At 49.9% G+C, this 16,127-nt stretch overlaps 2 protein-coding genes across 2 annotated transcripts in view; one reads left to right on the top strand and one right to left on the bottom strand.

Annotated features, from left to right (window-relative positions):
* PTPN21 (protein tyrosine phosphatase non-receptor type 21) overlaps positions 1 to 16,127 on the top strand; it is a 62,432-nt gene that overhangs the window by 20,904 nt on the left and 25,401 nt on the right. The window contains exons 2-7 of the mRNA XM_069736442.1: positions 8,475 to 8,762; positions 12,049 to 12,218; positions 12,495 to 12,592; positions 12,820 to 12,887; positions 13,268 to 13,338; positions 13,685 to 13,772. Coding sequence (XP_069592543.1) covers positions 8,583 to 8,762; positions 12,049 to 12,218; positions 12,495 to 12,592; positions 12,820 to 12,887; positions 13,268 to 13,338; positions 13,685 to 13,772 — 675 coding nt within the window. The 5' untranslated portion in view covers positions 8,475 to 8,582. The remainder of the gene's footprint in view (positions 1 to 8,474; positions 8,763 to 12,048; positions 12,219 to 12,494; positions 12,593 to 12,819; positions 12,888 to 13,267; positions 13,339 to 13,684; positions 13,773 to 16,127) is intronic.
* LOC138645560 (octapeptide-repeat protein T2-like) lies at positions 5,417 to 5,977 on the bottom strand. Its single transcript, XM_069735002.1, has one exon. The coding sequence runs from the start codon at positions 5,975 to 5,977 to the stop codon at positions 5,417 to 5,419; it is 561 nt and encodes a 186-aa protein (XP_069591103.1).

Raw genomic sequence — 16,127 nt, 5'->3', positions numbered from 1 at the left:
ACTTTCAACTTCCAACTTCAACTTACGATATTTCTTACTACTTCAATACAGTACTGTTGCTTTAAACAAAACACAGATCTCCCAGCGCTTACTACACCAAGGACAGAATATACAGAGAATCTTGAGCGCAACTACATGCCCCCTCCCATCCGAGGCTCAACAGAGATAAGAACAGAGAGGAGAAAATCACAAGCAAATCGCGCAGAGGTTTGATTCACCCCTCCCATCAGGTATTTAGAAATTTCACACAGAAACAGAATGCAGCAGTTCTCAGACTTAATTAATTTCTACAATACCTTTATCACACAAATTCTTCTTTTTCTTCCACGGAAACTGATTCTCTTTTAGAGCTAAATATCCTTACTTCAGTTGTGCACAGTACTAGAGCAGCCGTATAGTCTGTTCCACCGGGTCTACCTGTCCCCCACTGGGACAACCCAAAAAACACGGTACTCAGTGAAAGGTTGGAGGGCGTCTCAGACTAATCCTCCGGACACCTCTGGACATATATATATATATATATATATATATATATTCCTGAGTTACGCATCCTACCCAATCTTCGATCACCTCACCACGCCTGATTCTAACAGTGATCAGGATTTCAGGATATTTTGACTATAAAGAGAATTACAATCACTGGTCAATCCGGGGTGTCCGTCCTTTATGAGGTACGGTTCGAGCACTGGTCCCCCACCGGAACTACACCTCTATATGATTCCACCCAAGAATCACCCCACCATCGGGGACAAATCTCAGATCCTTTTTGCAGCAACAGACACAGGAAAACCACACCAACGGTCAGTCTGAACAGTATAACTTTTCCAGTGCCTGTGTCTGGTCCGAGGGTCCTTTGTCTTGTTTTCCTCTGGGGGGCAGAAGTGATCCTGTTTGGCGCCCCACGTTCAGGCGCCAAGCTGTTGAGTGAGGATCTAAAGTGACCCTTCACGGTTGACTCAGTGATTTTCAAATTGATCCACAGGGCATTGCCGGCAACTGAAAATGACAAGACGGAGACGTGTGTCTCTGTTTGGGGGGATCGAGCAGATCTCTTAGCCCTGTTTATTGTGTCATCTCTTTTCATAATCTTAGCAAATTATACTTCAACCAATCAACATAAGAACACGCTCAAAGTTCTTAACCTATAAGAATGCAGGAACAGCCTGTACGATAAGGTCCCGTAGAACAATACACCCTCAGTGTCATATCTTGTTCGAGCTGGAATAATCAATGACTCATAACAACTATGAGCTTTTACTTAATAAGCTTTTACTTATAATTTTACAAAAATGTATCTTAAAACAGCAAGATGGAGTCGAAAAGCACAAAATGAAGCCTGCTTTAATTTTTCTTAGTTTAACCCTTCTCACCCGGGGTTAGTGCCTTCCTCTTTCTCCGCGGCTGACCCCTGGAAGCGTAAATACCTGGGAACTGCAAAGAGCTTAAACAACATGTCTTCTGCATCCCCGCCTTTACTCGCTCTTTTGCGCAATACTATGCCTAAAACACAACATCTGGTGTCGTGCCAGATTAAGGTCGGTTGTGGATGATAAGCTTGTTCACTCCCTGTTATCTTCCAATTGGCAGGCCTTCAAAGTCCTTCTCCCCAATGCGCAACCATCAGGCATACAGTCCTGCATCCCTTTGGGATACTGTGGCCAATCACTGATGCCATTAATCTGTTCTTCAGTTACATCGGCTACCTGGCAAGTTTATGGTAAAACGTGAGAAGAGTGGTGCTCATTAATTCAAGGTAGACTAGTCGATAAGTGTGATCGGGCGAGATACGAGGTGTCAGTAGAACTCTTGAATCTGCTCAAGCGTAGAGGTGCGTCGGGTACATCGGCGCAGCATCATCTATCGGGAATAGCCTTTTTCTTCCAGCTAATGGGTTGGGTGGACATAACTAAATATTTTTTCACCAAACAAGCCGTTAAAGGCTGGAAAAGGCTTCAACCTAGTCAGGAATGTTGTCGCCCCATTTCTTTAAGTCTATTGCACGATATTATCGCAATTTCTCTATCAGTGTGCAAGTCCCAATACGAGTCAATCCTAGTATCTGCAGCGTTCGCTATCGCCTTTTTCGGGGCACTTCGCATTAGCAAACTGGTGCCTTGGTAAAAACAGCATCAGAAGGCGGTTTAATCAGCGAAGACCTCGTCATATGCAGCGACGCTCTGCGCATTAGAGTGCGGAAATCCAAATGCGACCCCACTGGTAGAGGGACGTGGGTCCTCGTGAATTCATCAGATGGCCCTGTATGCCCACTAAAAATAGTCAGACGCTATACGGTAATAAGACACGCAAGCAAATTCTTTCTCTCACATACGGACGTGTCCCCTGTAACTAAATATCAGAATCACGCAATTTTTAAACAGTGCTTAGAAGCGGTCGGCGTCAATCCAAAGGAATACGGGACACATTTCTTCCGAACAGGGACCGCCACCGAAGCAGCTAGAGCTGGTGTATTGGAGGTCGAAGTGAATGGGTCGCTGGAAATCCGCATGCTTCGCCAGGTATATAAGACCTGATTTGTTCAATTAACACACCTTGTCTCTTTCAGGCATCTGTAAGCCTGCAGTTTGGGTAGTTGGACACTCATATGTCTACTGGGCGAGAAAAAGGGACGAACTTCGGGCGGGTGGATTAAATTTAGGCATCCCGAGCCTGGAGTTCAACTGGAGAGGTATCATAGGGCTCCAGTGGCAAAAGATCTTCCCGGAAATAGTCAACAACGCTAAGAGGGCCAAAGGGTCGGTGATATTAGTGTTGCACGCCGGCGGCAACGATCTGGGTAAACAAAAATGTGTTGAGCTTGGTACAGTGATGATAACAGACATTGAGCGTTTTTCCTGTCTTTTACCGGATATGGTATTGGTGAGGTCGGAGATAGTGCCACGAGCTGTCTGGTACGGAGCAAAGGATGTAAAAGCCATAGCGAGATCAAGAAGAAAGGTCAACACGAGAATGGCGAAGTTTGTAAAGAAAAAATATGGCATCGTGGTTCGCCACCACCAGCTGGAAGGAGATAACTCGGCACTATTGAGACCCGACGGTATTCATCTCACGGACATTGGGCTGGACATATTTTTGTCAGGCTTGTAGGATGGAGTTGAACAGGCTGGGTGGGAGGTCGGAGTCCTGTGTAGGTCATACACATTATCCTCCGTGAATAAAGTGTAGAGAGGGGCAAAGATTCGTGTTGCTTGCCTGTCTGTCGCAGACAGAGCCTTCAGCGATGAGCCCGTTGCGAAATGTAATTGTCTCTCTCAGCTTGCCAAATTAATAAACTGTGACCGACCTGTTCAACCCATCCTACCTGTCTGTGTTTTCATTATTGGACTGGTGGGAGAGGGGAAGGCACTGTTTACGACACACGGGTCTCCGCAGTCTGAGTGCAGCTCTGGAGTATAATGCAGGGGGTAACTCAGAATCAGTGCAGGATCAGTCATGTATGTACACAGTGACTGCACCAGTAGAATAGTGAGTGCAGCTCTGGAGTATAATACAGGATGTAACTCAGGATCAGTAATGTAATGTATGCACACAGTGACTGCACCAGCAGAATAGTGAGTGCAGCTCTGGAGTATAATACAGGATGTAGCTCAGGACCAGTAATGTATGAATGCAGTTCCTCATGGGGTGGCTCTATGTTGTACTATATTAAGGAATTGCTATTTTTGCACTATGTCTTCCGTCATCCTCTTGCACGTTAGTTATGCAGATCATAAGATCATACACTTTTTCTCCACCTTTGCTTTTGCTCTCAGTCACAGCCCTGATACCAGTGGTGACTCATGTCTGACTATTAATATTACTCTCATCTGTTATCTGCCCATTATGTAAGTACAGAATGTAAATCTATAGGGTGTGAGAACAGCGGTAATGATATTACTGGGACGTCGCTGATAATTCACCTCCTGGAATGTGGATATTAATCAAGATAATATTGTAGCCGTTTCTCTGGACTGGATGTCTACAAAAATGTAAAAGACTAAAACTCAACATTTTACCTGGAGCCGCACAGACGCTGCAACCTCTGCCATCACCGGATGCTTCCACCAAGCGACTACAGATGTGTTACATATTTGTTTTTTTAATAGACTTGATAAAAAAATATCTTCTACTGTTTTGTGTATTCAGCTCCTTTGCAGACTTGGTAAGAAGGGATTAGATGCAATCATTGACCATATCACATATAATAGTTTTAGATACACAGGCAGTGATACGGATGACCTTTTCAAAAGTTTTGTAGAATTCTGTTGACATTCAGAGGTGAAATGCAGTCACATTAGAGGCTTTTATTTTCATGCATAAAACATCAGACTTTATATACATATATATATTTATATATATGTATAAATGGCCGCTGTATATGTGCAAATGACCTGATTTTCTTGTTGCGCCTACTTATCTTCCCTCTGTGCTGCTCATGTCTCTGCCCCTTCTCGCCATTGCTGCTCCTGCCTCTCTGCTCCTTTTCTCCCATTCTGCTCATGTTTCTGCCCTTTTTCGCCATTGCTGCTCAAGTTGCTGCTCTTTTTTTCCAGTGCTCGTGTCTCTGCCCCTACTTTCCATTGCTGCTCCTGTCCCTTCTCACCAGTTCTGCTCCTGTCTCTGCCCCTTTTCGCCGGTGCTGCATCGGTCTCTGTCCTTTTTTCCTTGTGCTGCTCCGGATTCTCTCCCTTTTCTCCTGTGCATCTCCGGTCTCTGTCCCTTCTCCCCTGTGCTGCTCTGGTCTCTGTCCGTTTTCCCCTGTGCTACTTCTGTCTCTCACCCTTTTTTCCCTGTGCTCCTGCGGTCTCTCACCCTTTTCCCCTGTGCTTTTCCGGTCTCTCACCCTTTTCCCCTGTGCCGCTCCGGTCTCTGTCCCTTTTCCGCTGTGCTTCTCTGGTCTCTGTCCCTTTTCCCCTGTGCTTCTCTGGTCTCTGTCCCTTTTCCCCTGTGCGTCTCTGGTCTCTCTCCATTTTCCCCTGTGCTTCTCTAGTCTGTCTCCATTTTCCCCTGTGCTGCTCCGTTCTCTCTCCCTTTTCCCTTGTGCTTCTCCAGTCTCTCTCCCTTTTCTCCTGTGCTGCTTCTGTCTCTGTCCTTTTTCCCCCTTTGCTGCTCCTGTCTCTGTCCCTTTTCCCCTTTGCTGCTGCGGTCTTTATCCATTTTCCCCTGTGCTGCTTCTGTCTCTGTCCATTTTCCCCTGTGCTGCTTCTGTCTCTGTCCATTTTCCCCTGTGCTGCTTCTGTCTCTGTCCATTTTCCCCTGTGCTGCTTCTGTCTCTGTCCATTTTCCCCTATGCTGCTCCTGTCTCTCACCCTTTTCCCCTGTGCTGCTCCAGTCTCTCTCCCTTTTCCCCCGTGCTTCTCTGGTCTCTGTCCCTTTTCCCCTGTGCTGCTCCTGTGTCTGTACTTTTTCCCCTGTGCTGCTACGGTCTTCCGTTCTCTGTCCCCTTTCCCCTGTGCTGCTTCTGTCTCTGTCCCTTTTTCTCCTGGGCTACTACGGTCTTCCGTTCTCTGTCCCTTTCTTCTGTGCTGCTTGGGTCTCTGTTCCTTTTCCCCTGTTCTGCTTCTGTCTCTGTCCCTTTTTCTCCTGTGCTGCTCTGGTCTTCCATTCTCTGTCTTTTTTCTGCTTCAGTCTCTGTCCCTTTTCCCCTGTGCTGCTCCGGTCTCTGTCCATTTTCCCCTGTGCTGCTCTGGTGTCTGTCCCTGTTCCCCTGTGCTGCTCTGGTGTCTGTCCCTGTTCCCCTGTGCTGCTCCGGTCTCTGTCCCTGTTCCCCCGTGCTGCTCCGGTCTCTGTCCCTGTTCCCCTGTGCTTCTCCGGTCTCTGTCCCTATTCTCCTGTGCTGCTCCAGTCTCTCTCCCTTTTCTCCTGTGCTACTTCGGTCTCTGCCCCTTTTCCCCTGTGCTGCTGCTGTCTCTGTCCATCTTCCCCTGTGCTGCTTTGGTCTCTGTCCCTTTTCCCCTGTGCTGCTCCTGTCTCTGTCCATTTTCCCCTGTGCTGCTCTGGTGTCTGTCCCTGTTCCCCTGTGCTGCTCCGGTCTCTGTCCCTGTTCCCCCGTGCTGCTCCGGTCTCTGTCCCTGTTCCCCTGTGCTTCTCCGGTCTCTGTCCCTATTCTCCTGTGCTGCTCCAGTCTCTCTCCCTTTTCTCCTGTTCTACTTCGGTCTCTGCCCCTTTTCCCCTGTGCTGCTCCTGTCTTCCGTTCTCTGTCCCTTTTTCCCCTGTGCTGCTCCGGTCTCTCTCCCTTTTCCCCTGTGCTTCTTCTGTCTGTTTCCTTTTTCCCCCTTTGCTGCTCCAGTCTTTGTCCATTTTCTCATGTGCTGCTTCTGTCTCTGTCCATTTTCCCCTGTGCTGCTCTCGTCTCTCTCCCTTTTCCCTTGTGCTTTTCTGTCCCTTTTACCCTGTGCTGCTCCTGTCTCTGTCCTTTTTCCCCTGTGCTGCTATGGTCTTCCGATCTCTGTTCCTTTTCCCCTGTGCTGCTTCTGTCTCTGTCGCTTTTTCTCCTGTGGTGCTCTGGTCTTCCGTTCTCTGTCCCTTTTCTGCTTCGGTCTCTGTTCCTTTTCCCCTGTGCTGCTTTTGTCTCTGTCCCTTTTTCTCCTGTGCTGCTATGGTCTTCTGTTCTCTGTCCCTTTTCCCCTGTGCTGCTTGGGTCTCTGTTCCTTTTCCCCTGTGCTGCTTCTGTTTCTGTCCCTTTTTCTCCTGTGTTGCTTTGGTCTTCCGTTCTCTGTCCCTTTTCTGCTTCGGTCTCTGACCCTTTTCCGCTTCAGTCTCTGTCACTTTTCCCCTGTGCTGCTTCAGTCTCTGTCCCTTTTCCCCTGTGCTGCTTCAGTCTCTGTCCCTTTTCCCCTGTGCTGCTCTGGTGTCTGTCCCTGTTCCCCTTTGCTGCTGCGGTCTCTGTCCCTTTTCTCCTGTGCTGCTCCAGTCTTTGCCCCTTTTCCCCTGTGCTGCTCCAGTCTTTGCCCCTTTTCCCCTGTGCTGCTCTGGTCTTTGCCCCTTTTCCCCTGTGCTGCTCCTGTCTCTGTTCTTTTTCTCCTGTGCTGCTCCGGTTTTCCATTCTCTGTCCCTTTTTCCCTATGCTTCTTCGGTTTCTGTCCCTTTTCCCCTGTGCTGCTCCTGTCTCTGTCCTTTTTCCCCTGTGCTGTTCCGGTTTTCCGTTCTCTGTCCCTTTCCCCTGTGCTGCTCCGGTCTTTGCCCCTTTTCCCCTGTGCTGCTCCTGTCTCTGTCCTTTTTCCCCTGTTCTGCTTTGGTCTTCCATTCTCTGTCCCTTTTCTGCTTCGGTCTCTGTCCCTTTTCCACTTCGTTCTCTGTCCCTTTTCCCCTGTGCTGCTTCAGTCTCTGTCCCTTTTCCCCTGTGCTGCTCTGGTGTCTGTCCCTGTTCCCATGTGCTGCTGCGGTCTCTGTCCCTGTTCCCCTGTGCTGCTCTGGTGTCTGTCCCTTTTCTCATGTGCTGCTCCAGTCTTTGCCCCTTTTCCCCTGTGCTGCTCTGGTCTTTGCCCCTTTTCCCCTGTGCTGCTCCTGTCTCTGTTCTTTTTCTCCTGTGCTGCTCCGGTTTTCCGTTCTCTGTCCCTTTTTCCCTATGCTTCTTCGGTTTCTGTCCCTTTTCCCACGTGCTGCTCCGGTCTCTGTCCTTTTTCCCCTGTGCTGTTCCGGTTTTCCGTTCTCTGTCCCTTTTCCCCTGTGCTGCTCCTGTCTCTGTCCTTTTTCCCCTGTTCTGCCTTGGTCTTCCATTCTCTGTCCCTTTTCCCCTGTGCTGCTGCGGTCTCTGTCCCTTTTCTCCTGTGCTGCTCTGGTGTCTGTCCCTGTTCCCCTGTGCTGCTCTGGTCTCTCTCCCTTTCCTCTTGTGCTGCTCTGGTCTCTCTCCCTTTCCTCTTGTGCTGCTCTGGTCTCTGCCCCTTTTCCCCTGTGCTGCTCTGGTCTCTGCTCCTGTCTCTGTCCTTTTTCCCCTGTGCTGCTCCGGTCTTCCGTTCTCTGTCCTTTTTCCCCTGTGCTCCTCCGGTCTATGTCTCTTTGCCCTGTGCTGCTCTGGTCTCTGCCCCTTTTCCCCTGTGCTGCTCTGGTCTCTGCTCCTGTCTCTGTTCTTTTTCCCCTGTGCTGCTCCGGTCTTCCGTTATCTGTCCTTTTTCCCCTGTGCTGCTCTGGTCTCTGTCTCTTTGCCCTGTGCTGCTCTGGTCTCTGTCTCTTTTACCTGGTGCTGCTCCGGTTTCTGTCCTTGTTCCCTGTGCTTCTCCGGTCTCTGTCCCTTTTCCCTGTGCTGCTTCTGTCTCTGTCCGTTTACCCCTGTGTTGCTATATCTTTTTTTCCCTATGATGCTCCAGTCTCTGTCCCTTTTTCCCAGTGCTGCGCTGGTTTCTGTCTCTTTCCCCCTGTGCTTCTCCGGTCTCTGTCCTTTTCCCCGTGTTTCTCCTGTCTCTATCTTTTCTTGCCTGTGAGCTCATGTCTCTGCTCCTTCTATCCAGGGCTTATGTCTCTGCTTTTTCTTTCCACAGGGTCCTGAATGTGTCGCAAGTGCAGATTCTTCTCTCTGTATTTAATGGCTGCTGGATGATCTGGGCCAGACCCCCGGGACTCTGCAGCTGATCGCCCTCGCTGGGAAAATGCCGCTTCCTTTTGGGCTGAAGTTGAAGCGGACCAGGAGGTACACGGTGTCCAGTAAGAGCTGCCTGGTCGCCCGCATCCAGCTGCTCAACAACGAGTTTGTGGAGTTCACCCTGTCCGTGGAAAGTTCAGGACAGGAGTGTCTGGAGGCCGTGGCCCAGAGGCTGGAGCTCCGAGAGGTAATGACGGCTGTGCTAGGACTTGTAGTTCTGTGCAGACTGTAGTCTGGATATTCCTATTATAGACCTTTATTGCCACTTTATCAGCTGAGGTGGGAATCCTGGAGGAAGATTGGGGGTCCCAGACACTCATGATTTATCCATAAATATCTGGACCTTAGCGAGGTGAATCCCATTTAGGGGCAGTAATTTCTGAGTAATGAAATGGGTTTTCCTTTATATCAATTTCAATATCCCTGTTTTCTGTCTTTGAAAATACCTTATAAATATTTCTGTTTCCTATCTGAACACCTCCACTTTGTCCTTCTGTCACAGCTGAGCGTTTGGTGCAGTGTATCAGTGTCCGAGAGCCCTATCATCCTGGGATTGAGCCTCTAGAGGAGAGGCACTAGTGCTGCCGATATGTCCAGTTTGGAGGATTCCTACACTGCTACATTGTAGCAAGCTCCAGCTGTGAGAAGTTTTGAGTCAGAATGTTTTGGGGGTTTTTTAAGTTGAATTTCTATTTACTGACAGCAAGCAGGAGTCCTAAACTTCATCAGGGAATAGAGCAGAAAATTGGAAAAAGGTTTCACTGGCATGGTTGTGAGGAATGTGAAGCGTGTGGCATCCCGGTGACAGTGACGTTACCTGCCCGCTGACAGCTGAGGATGGCTGGGGCTGCGGCAGAGCAATGCGCGGAATGCAGCCGGTGCTGTTGTGCAACACATTCCAGCTGGCTCCCTGGACGACCGCCATGGTGACAGTCTACTTCACATTCATTGTCTCACAATGTGATAACGTCCCGAGGGGCTCGGGAGACCCCAGGACCCCAGCGACTCTGGGCGCTGACTGTGGGCTCATGGCTCCAGGACCCAGAAGGTCGATGACTGACAGCTCCTAGCAGCAGATTCAGATGTCACCGGCCTGTCCTGTTCTGTTGCGCGATGGCTAAATATGTCCCCACATCATTCCTGCCGGACCGCATCATCATCTGCAGCGACTGTGAGGGGTCACCGAGGGGACACATGCATCAGTGGTGTTAAGACCAGCCTGTCCTGTGTGATACTGACTGCTGAGCCGTGTATCTAATCCTATCCTGTGTGATACTGTCTCCTGAACTGTGTATCTAATCCTATCCTGTGTGATCCTGTCTGCTGAGTAGTGTATCTAATCCTATCCTGTGTGATAATGTCTGCTGAGTAGTGTATCTAATCCTATCCTGTGTGATACTGTCTGCTGAGCCGTGTATCTAATCCTATCCTGTGTGATACTGTCTGCTGAGCCGTGTATCTAATCCTATCCTGTATGATACTGTCTGCTGAGCCGTGTATCTAATCCTTTCCTGTGTGATACTGTCTGCTGAGCCATGTATCTAATCCTATCCTGTGTGATACTGTCTGCTGAGCCGTGTATCTAATCCTATCCTGTGTGATACTGTCTGCTGAGCTGTGTATCTAATCCTATCCTGTGTGATACTGTCTGCTGAGCCGTGTATCTAATCCTATCCTGTGTGATCCTGTCTGCTGAGTAGTGTATCTAATCCTATCCTGTGTGATAATGTCTGCTGAGCTGTGTATCTAATCCTATCCTGTGTGATACTGTCTGCTGAGCCGTGTATCTAATCCTATCCTGTGTGATACTGTCTTCTGAGCCGTGTATCTAATCCTATCCTGTGTGATACTGTCTGCTGAGCCGTGTATCTAATCCTTTCCTGTGTGATACTGTCTGCTGAGCCATGTATCTAATCCTATCCTGTGTGATACTGTCTGCTGAGCCGTGTATCTAATCCTATCCTGTGTGATACTGTCTGCTGAGCCGTGTATCTAATCCTTTCCTGTGTGATACTGTCTGCTGAGCCATGTATCTAATCCTATCCTGTGTGATACTGTCTGCTGAGCCATGTATCTAATCCTATCCTGTGTGATACTGTCTGCTGAGCCATTTATCTAATCCTATCCTGTATGATCCTGAATGCTGATCCATGTATCTAATCCTATCCTGTGTGATACGGAGCACTGTGTGTATGGTATATACTGTCTGTACAGTGTATGTTTCTAAGCTGGGGTTGTATCTGAACTCCTGGAGCGGTACAGTGTGTAGTATGCGGTCAGTGATATTGGATGAGGTAATAACTTTAGTTCTTCTCTCAGATTGGTGAATATTGAATAATCCAGTCCCCCCCGCACTGATCTCTGCGCTCCCCGGACGAGCAGCGTATAGTGGGGGACATGCAGATTACCAGAATTCATACACTGAGCAACTCTATGTCTATGTCCTTGGGTCTGGTACTTAGTCCGCTGGTCTTATGTTCGGTCCGTGGGTCTGGCTCTCAGTCTGCAGATCTGGCACTCGGTTCGCGGGTCTGGTGCTTGGTCCCTCGGTATGGCCTTCGGTCCGTGGGTCTGGCGCTCGGTCCGTGAGTCTAGCGCTCGGACCGTGCGTTTGGCGCTCGGTCTGTGGGTCTGGTGCTCGGTCTGTTGGTCTGGTTCTCGGTCCTTGGGTCTTGCGTTCTGTCCGTGAATCTGGCACTCGGTCCGCGGATGTAGCACGTTGGTTTGTGGGTGGGTCCGTGGGTCTGGCACCGGGTCCGTGGGTCTGGCGCCCGGTCCGTGGGTCTGGTGCCCAGTTTGTGGGTCTGGTGCCCGGTCCGTGGGTCTGGTGCTTGATCCATGGGTGGTCCATGGATCTGGTACTTAGTACTTGGATCTGACTCTTGGTCCGCAGGTCTGGAGCTCGGTCCGCTGATCTTGCGCTCGGTCTGTGGGTTTGGTGCTTGGTCCATGGGTCTCGTACTTAGTCCGCAGGTCTTGCGCTCGGGCCATAGGTCTGGCACTCGGTCCGCAGGTCTGGTGCTCGGTCTGCAGGTCTGGTGCTTGGTCTGCAGGTCTGGCGCTCGGTCCACGGGTCTGGCGCTCGGTCCGCGGGTCTGGCGCTCGGTTTCTTGGTCTGGTGCTCGGTTCGCAGGTCTGGCGCTTGGTCCACGGGTCTGGCACTCGGTTCCTTGGTCTGGTGCTCAGTCCGCAGGTCTGGGGCTTGGTCTGTGGGTCTGACACTCGGTTTGTGGGTCTGGCACTCGGTTTGTGGGTCTGGCGCTCGGTCCGTGGGTCTGGCGGTCGGTCCGTGGGTCTGGCGCTCAGTCCATGGGTCTGGCGCACGGTCCGTGGGTCTGGTGGTCGGTCTGTGGATCTGGTGCAAGCTCCGTAGGTTTGGCGCTCATGCAGATGCCAGTATCACACTCTCGGGATATCAGTTAGTGATGGCTCACCGCTCTGTAATCAGATTATTACTGTCGTCCTCCTTTCAGGTGACCTACTTCAGCCTGTGGTATTATAACAAGCAGAACCAGCAGCGATGGGTGGATCTGGAGAAACCGCTGAAGAAGCAGCTGGACAAGTATGCCCTGGAGTCCACCGTGTATTTTGGGGTGGTTTACTACGTGCCCTCCGTGTCCCAGCTGCAGCAGGAGATCACCAGGTGAGCGGATGGACATAGAGGATGCATTCGGTGATGGATGTTGTGGCAACATAAGAAAAGTTCTGCATCAATTCTTCACCATTTTCCAGATTTCCGCTTGCTGTCGGTAAATAGAACATTCTGATTTTCGCCATGTGTCCATCTCCAGCCAGGACTCCAGACGGATCTGAGCAATTGTGTTTAACTCGTTTTTCACTGATGGCAAGCAGAGATCTTGATGTGAATCCTCCAGTCCGTTGTCCCAGCTCTTACGCCTCGTGCACTTTGTCTCTGCAGATACCAGTATTACCTGCAGCTGAAGAAGGACATTTTGGAGGGGAAGATCCCCTGTAGTTTGGAGCAGGCGATCCAGTTGGCGGGCCTGGCTGTGCAGGGTGAGTACACTGACACCCAAGGTTAATGGGACCCTGCCCCATTCAAAGCAACAGTTGTGGGGTCATTACATGTCCTGGCACAGGGAGGGTTAAAGACTCGAACCTTCTGCTCTCTGGATGTTTTTGTCACTGTGTGTGGACCCCCATGTGAGCCGACCACTCAGAGAACTTTCCATCTTCTGTCCTGGTTTACAGGAACCATCTGATTTTTTTTTCTCCCTTTCCAGCTGATTTTGGCGACTACGATCAGTACGAATCTCAGGATTTCCTGCAACGTTACGCGCTGTTTCCTGTGGTGAGACCCTCGCTGTTAACCCCTCAGAGTCACCATGGCTGAAGCCAGAAACTGCCCGTTTGTTATAAACAATGAAAGAATTGACAACTTTTGAACCACTGTTCGTTACTTTTTCAGCATTTTTTTAGATCTGTGCTTGCTGTTACTGAATGGAAATATTCTTGTCCATCCATGCACTAAGAACAGATCTTGTCCTATTAACACTGAGGACTGCCATTAATGGACACATTGTAACAAACTGTCAGTGCAGGAGGGAGAGCAGGGGCTCACAGCTGAAGGTGTTACAATGTATCAGTCTGCAGTGCAGGAAACAGAAAAGATATAAATATTTACAATTGTCCTTTTCATGTTTAATATGAATGTTCTTCTGTTGCTTTAAGGGATGGATCCAGGATGAAAAGACTCTGGAGGAGGCGACACAGAGCGTAGCGGTGCTGCACCAAAAGCTACGGTATGTTTCACACCGGCTTTGTTCACTTTCTTGTCCTGTTTGTCACCTTATATCTAAATATTTGTTGTTTGCTGAGTCTCTTGCTTTTCACTGCAGCACTGTTCCACAGCTGTTTTGCGTTGTCCATTGCAGAGCGAGATCATCTGAATTTTACCGTTTATCTTACCACTAACTTTAGCTGATGCTCCTTCCTCCTCCATGCTTTGCACTACAGCTCTGCTTGTTCGGAATCCCTGCTGCAATAAGCTCTCCATGCACTGACTAATAACATCAAGCTGTTTTATTACTTGTGCAAAAGAATTAAAACCTTACTGATCCGTGCCTATAATCCCGGGTCTCTTTTTAGGGGCCTCTCCCCTCCAGATGCCGAGCTCTTGTACATGCAGGAAATTGAGAGGCTGGACAACTATGGAGAGGAAACGTACCCTGCCAAGGTAATTCATGATTGAGAAGACAGTGGGTGGAGGGGTATTTCCTGCGGGGGGGTGTCGCATATTTGGCTCTACTGCTTCTGATAATGGTAAACACCAAACTTTCCAAATATCTATAGTGTTAAAGGGATGGGCCTTTTCCAGAAAGGCAATTTACATGCAGATAAAGTGGTGATGATATAGGGGTACTCTGCAGGTAAACTACATTCAGGCTTTGGAGCAGCGGCTACAGGGAGAAAATGAAGTTCTATCCCCCCTGCAGCCGTTCGCTTCCACTTTCTCCCATGGCCGCAACAGTATCGTCATTAGAGGATTTACACGCTGTTTACCTGCACATTCCCCCTATATCATCACCTGACATCTGCAGGTGAAAAGTGTTTGTGGAGGTGACGGTTCCCTTTAACCCCTTCCCGACCTTTGACGCATACGCTGCGTCATGAAAGTCGGTGCCATTCCGACCCATGACGCAGCATATGCGTCATGGAAAGATCACGTCCCTGCAGGCCGGGTGAAAGGGTTAACTCCCATTTCACCCGATCTGCAGGGACAGGGGGAGTGGTAGTTTAGCCCAGGGGGGGTGGCTTCACCCCCTCGTGGCTACGATCGCTCTGATTGGCTGTTGAAAGTGAAACTGCCAATCAGAGCGATTTGTAATATTTCACCTAAAAAACTGGTGAAATATTACAATCCAGCCATGGCCGATGCTGCAATATCATCGGCCATGGCTGGAAACACTTATGTGCACCCACCCCACTCCTCCGATCGCCCTCCAGCCCCCCGATCTGTGGTCCGCTCCCCTCCGTCCTGTGCTCCGCTTGCCCGTGCACCAATCACACCCCCCGCGCTCCAATCAAACCCCCCCGCACTCCGATCCCCCCCCCCCGCACACAGCGACCCCCCCGTGCTCCGATCCACCCCCCCCCCCGCACAGCGATCCCTCACCCCGTGCTCCAATCCTTCCCCGTGCTCCAATCCTCCCTCCCGTGTTCCGATCCACCTCCCCCATGATCCGATCCACCCCCCCCGTGCTCCGACGCCCCCCCGTGCCCTGATCTCCCCCCCTTTATACTTACCTGGCCGCCCGAGGTCCGTCCGTCTTCTTTCCTGGGCGCCGCCATCTTCCAAAATGGCGGGCGCATGTGCAGTGCGCCCGCCGAATCTGCCGGCCGGCAGATTCGTTCCAGAGTGAATTTTGATCACTGAGATATAACCTATCTCAGTGATCAAAATAAAAAAAATAGTAAATGACCCCCCCCCTTGTCACCCCCATAGATAGGGACAATAAAAAAAATAAAGAATTTTTTTTTTTTTCACTAAGGTTGGGGTAAGAACTAGGGTTAGGGTTAGGGGTAGGGTTAGGGGTAGGGTTAGGGTTAGGGCTAGGGTTAGGGCTAGGGTTAGGGTTAGGGGTAGGGTTAGGGTTAGGGGTAGGGTTAGGGTTTCGGTATGTGCACACGTATTCTGGTCCTATGCGGATTTTTCCGCAGCGGATTTGAAAAATCCACAGTGCTAAACCGCTGCCGATTTATCGTGGATTTACCGCGGTTTTTCTGCGCATTTCACTGCGGTTTTACAACTGCGATTTTCTATTGGAGCAGTTGTAAAACCGCTGCGGAATCCGCAGAAAGAAGTGACATGCTGCGGAATGTAAACCGCTGCGTTTCCGTGCAGTTTTTCCGCAGCATGTGTACAGCGATTTTTGGTTCCCATAGGTTTACATTGAACTGTAAACTCATGGGAAACTGCTGCAGATCCACAGCGTTTTCCGCAGCGTGTGCACATACCCTTAGAATTAGGCTATGTGCACACGGTGCGGATTGGCCGCTGCGGATCCGCAGCAGTGTTCCATCAGGTTTACAGTACCATGTAAACATATGGAAAACCAAATCCGCTGTGCCCATGGTGCAGAAAATACCGCGCGGGAACGCTGCGTTGTATTTTCCGCAGCATGCCAATTCTTTGTGCGGATTCCGCAGCGTTTTACACCTGTTCCTCAATAGGAATCCACAGGTGAAATCCGCACAAAAAACACTGGAAATCCACGGTAAATCCACAGGTAAAACGCAGTGCCTTTTACCCGCGGATTTTTCAAAAATGATGCTGAAAAATCTCATACGAATCCGCAACGTTGGCACATAGCCTTAGAGTTGGGTTGGAATTAGGGTTGTGGTTAGGGTTAGGGGTATGTTGGGGTTAGGGTTGTGGTTAGGGGTGTGTTGGGGTTAGGGTTGTGATTAGGGTTACGGCTACAGTTGGGATAAGGGTTAGGGGTGTGTTGGAGGTAGAATTGAGGGGTTTCCACTGTTTAGGCACTTCAGGGGGTCTCCAAACGCAACATGGCGCCACCATTGATTCCAG

The sequence above is a fragment of the Ranitomeya imitator genome, chromosome 1, assembly GCF_032444005.1.
Source record: "Ranitomeya imitator isolate aRanImi1 chromosome 1, aRanImi1.pri, whole genome shotgun sequence".
In the NCBI taxonomy this organism is placed as follows: Eukaryota; Metazoa; Chordata; class Amphibia; order Anura; family Dendrobatidae; genus Ranitomeya; species Ranitomeya imitator.
This window is presented reverse-complemented; position numbering and strand designations above follow the sequence as displayed.

Bases quoted from the DNA above. Each gene is read 5' to 3' on its own strand.
- LOC138645560 (XM_069735002.1), bottom strand. From the start codon at position 5,977: ATGGACAGAGACAGGAGCAGCACAGGGGAAAAGGGACAGAGACCAAAG.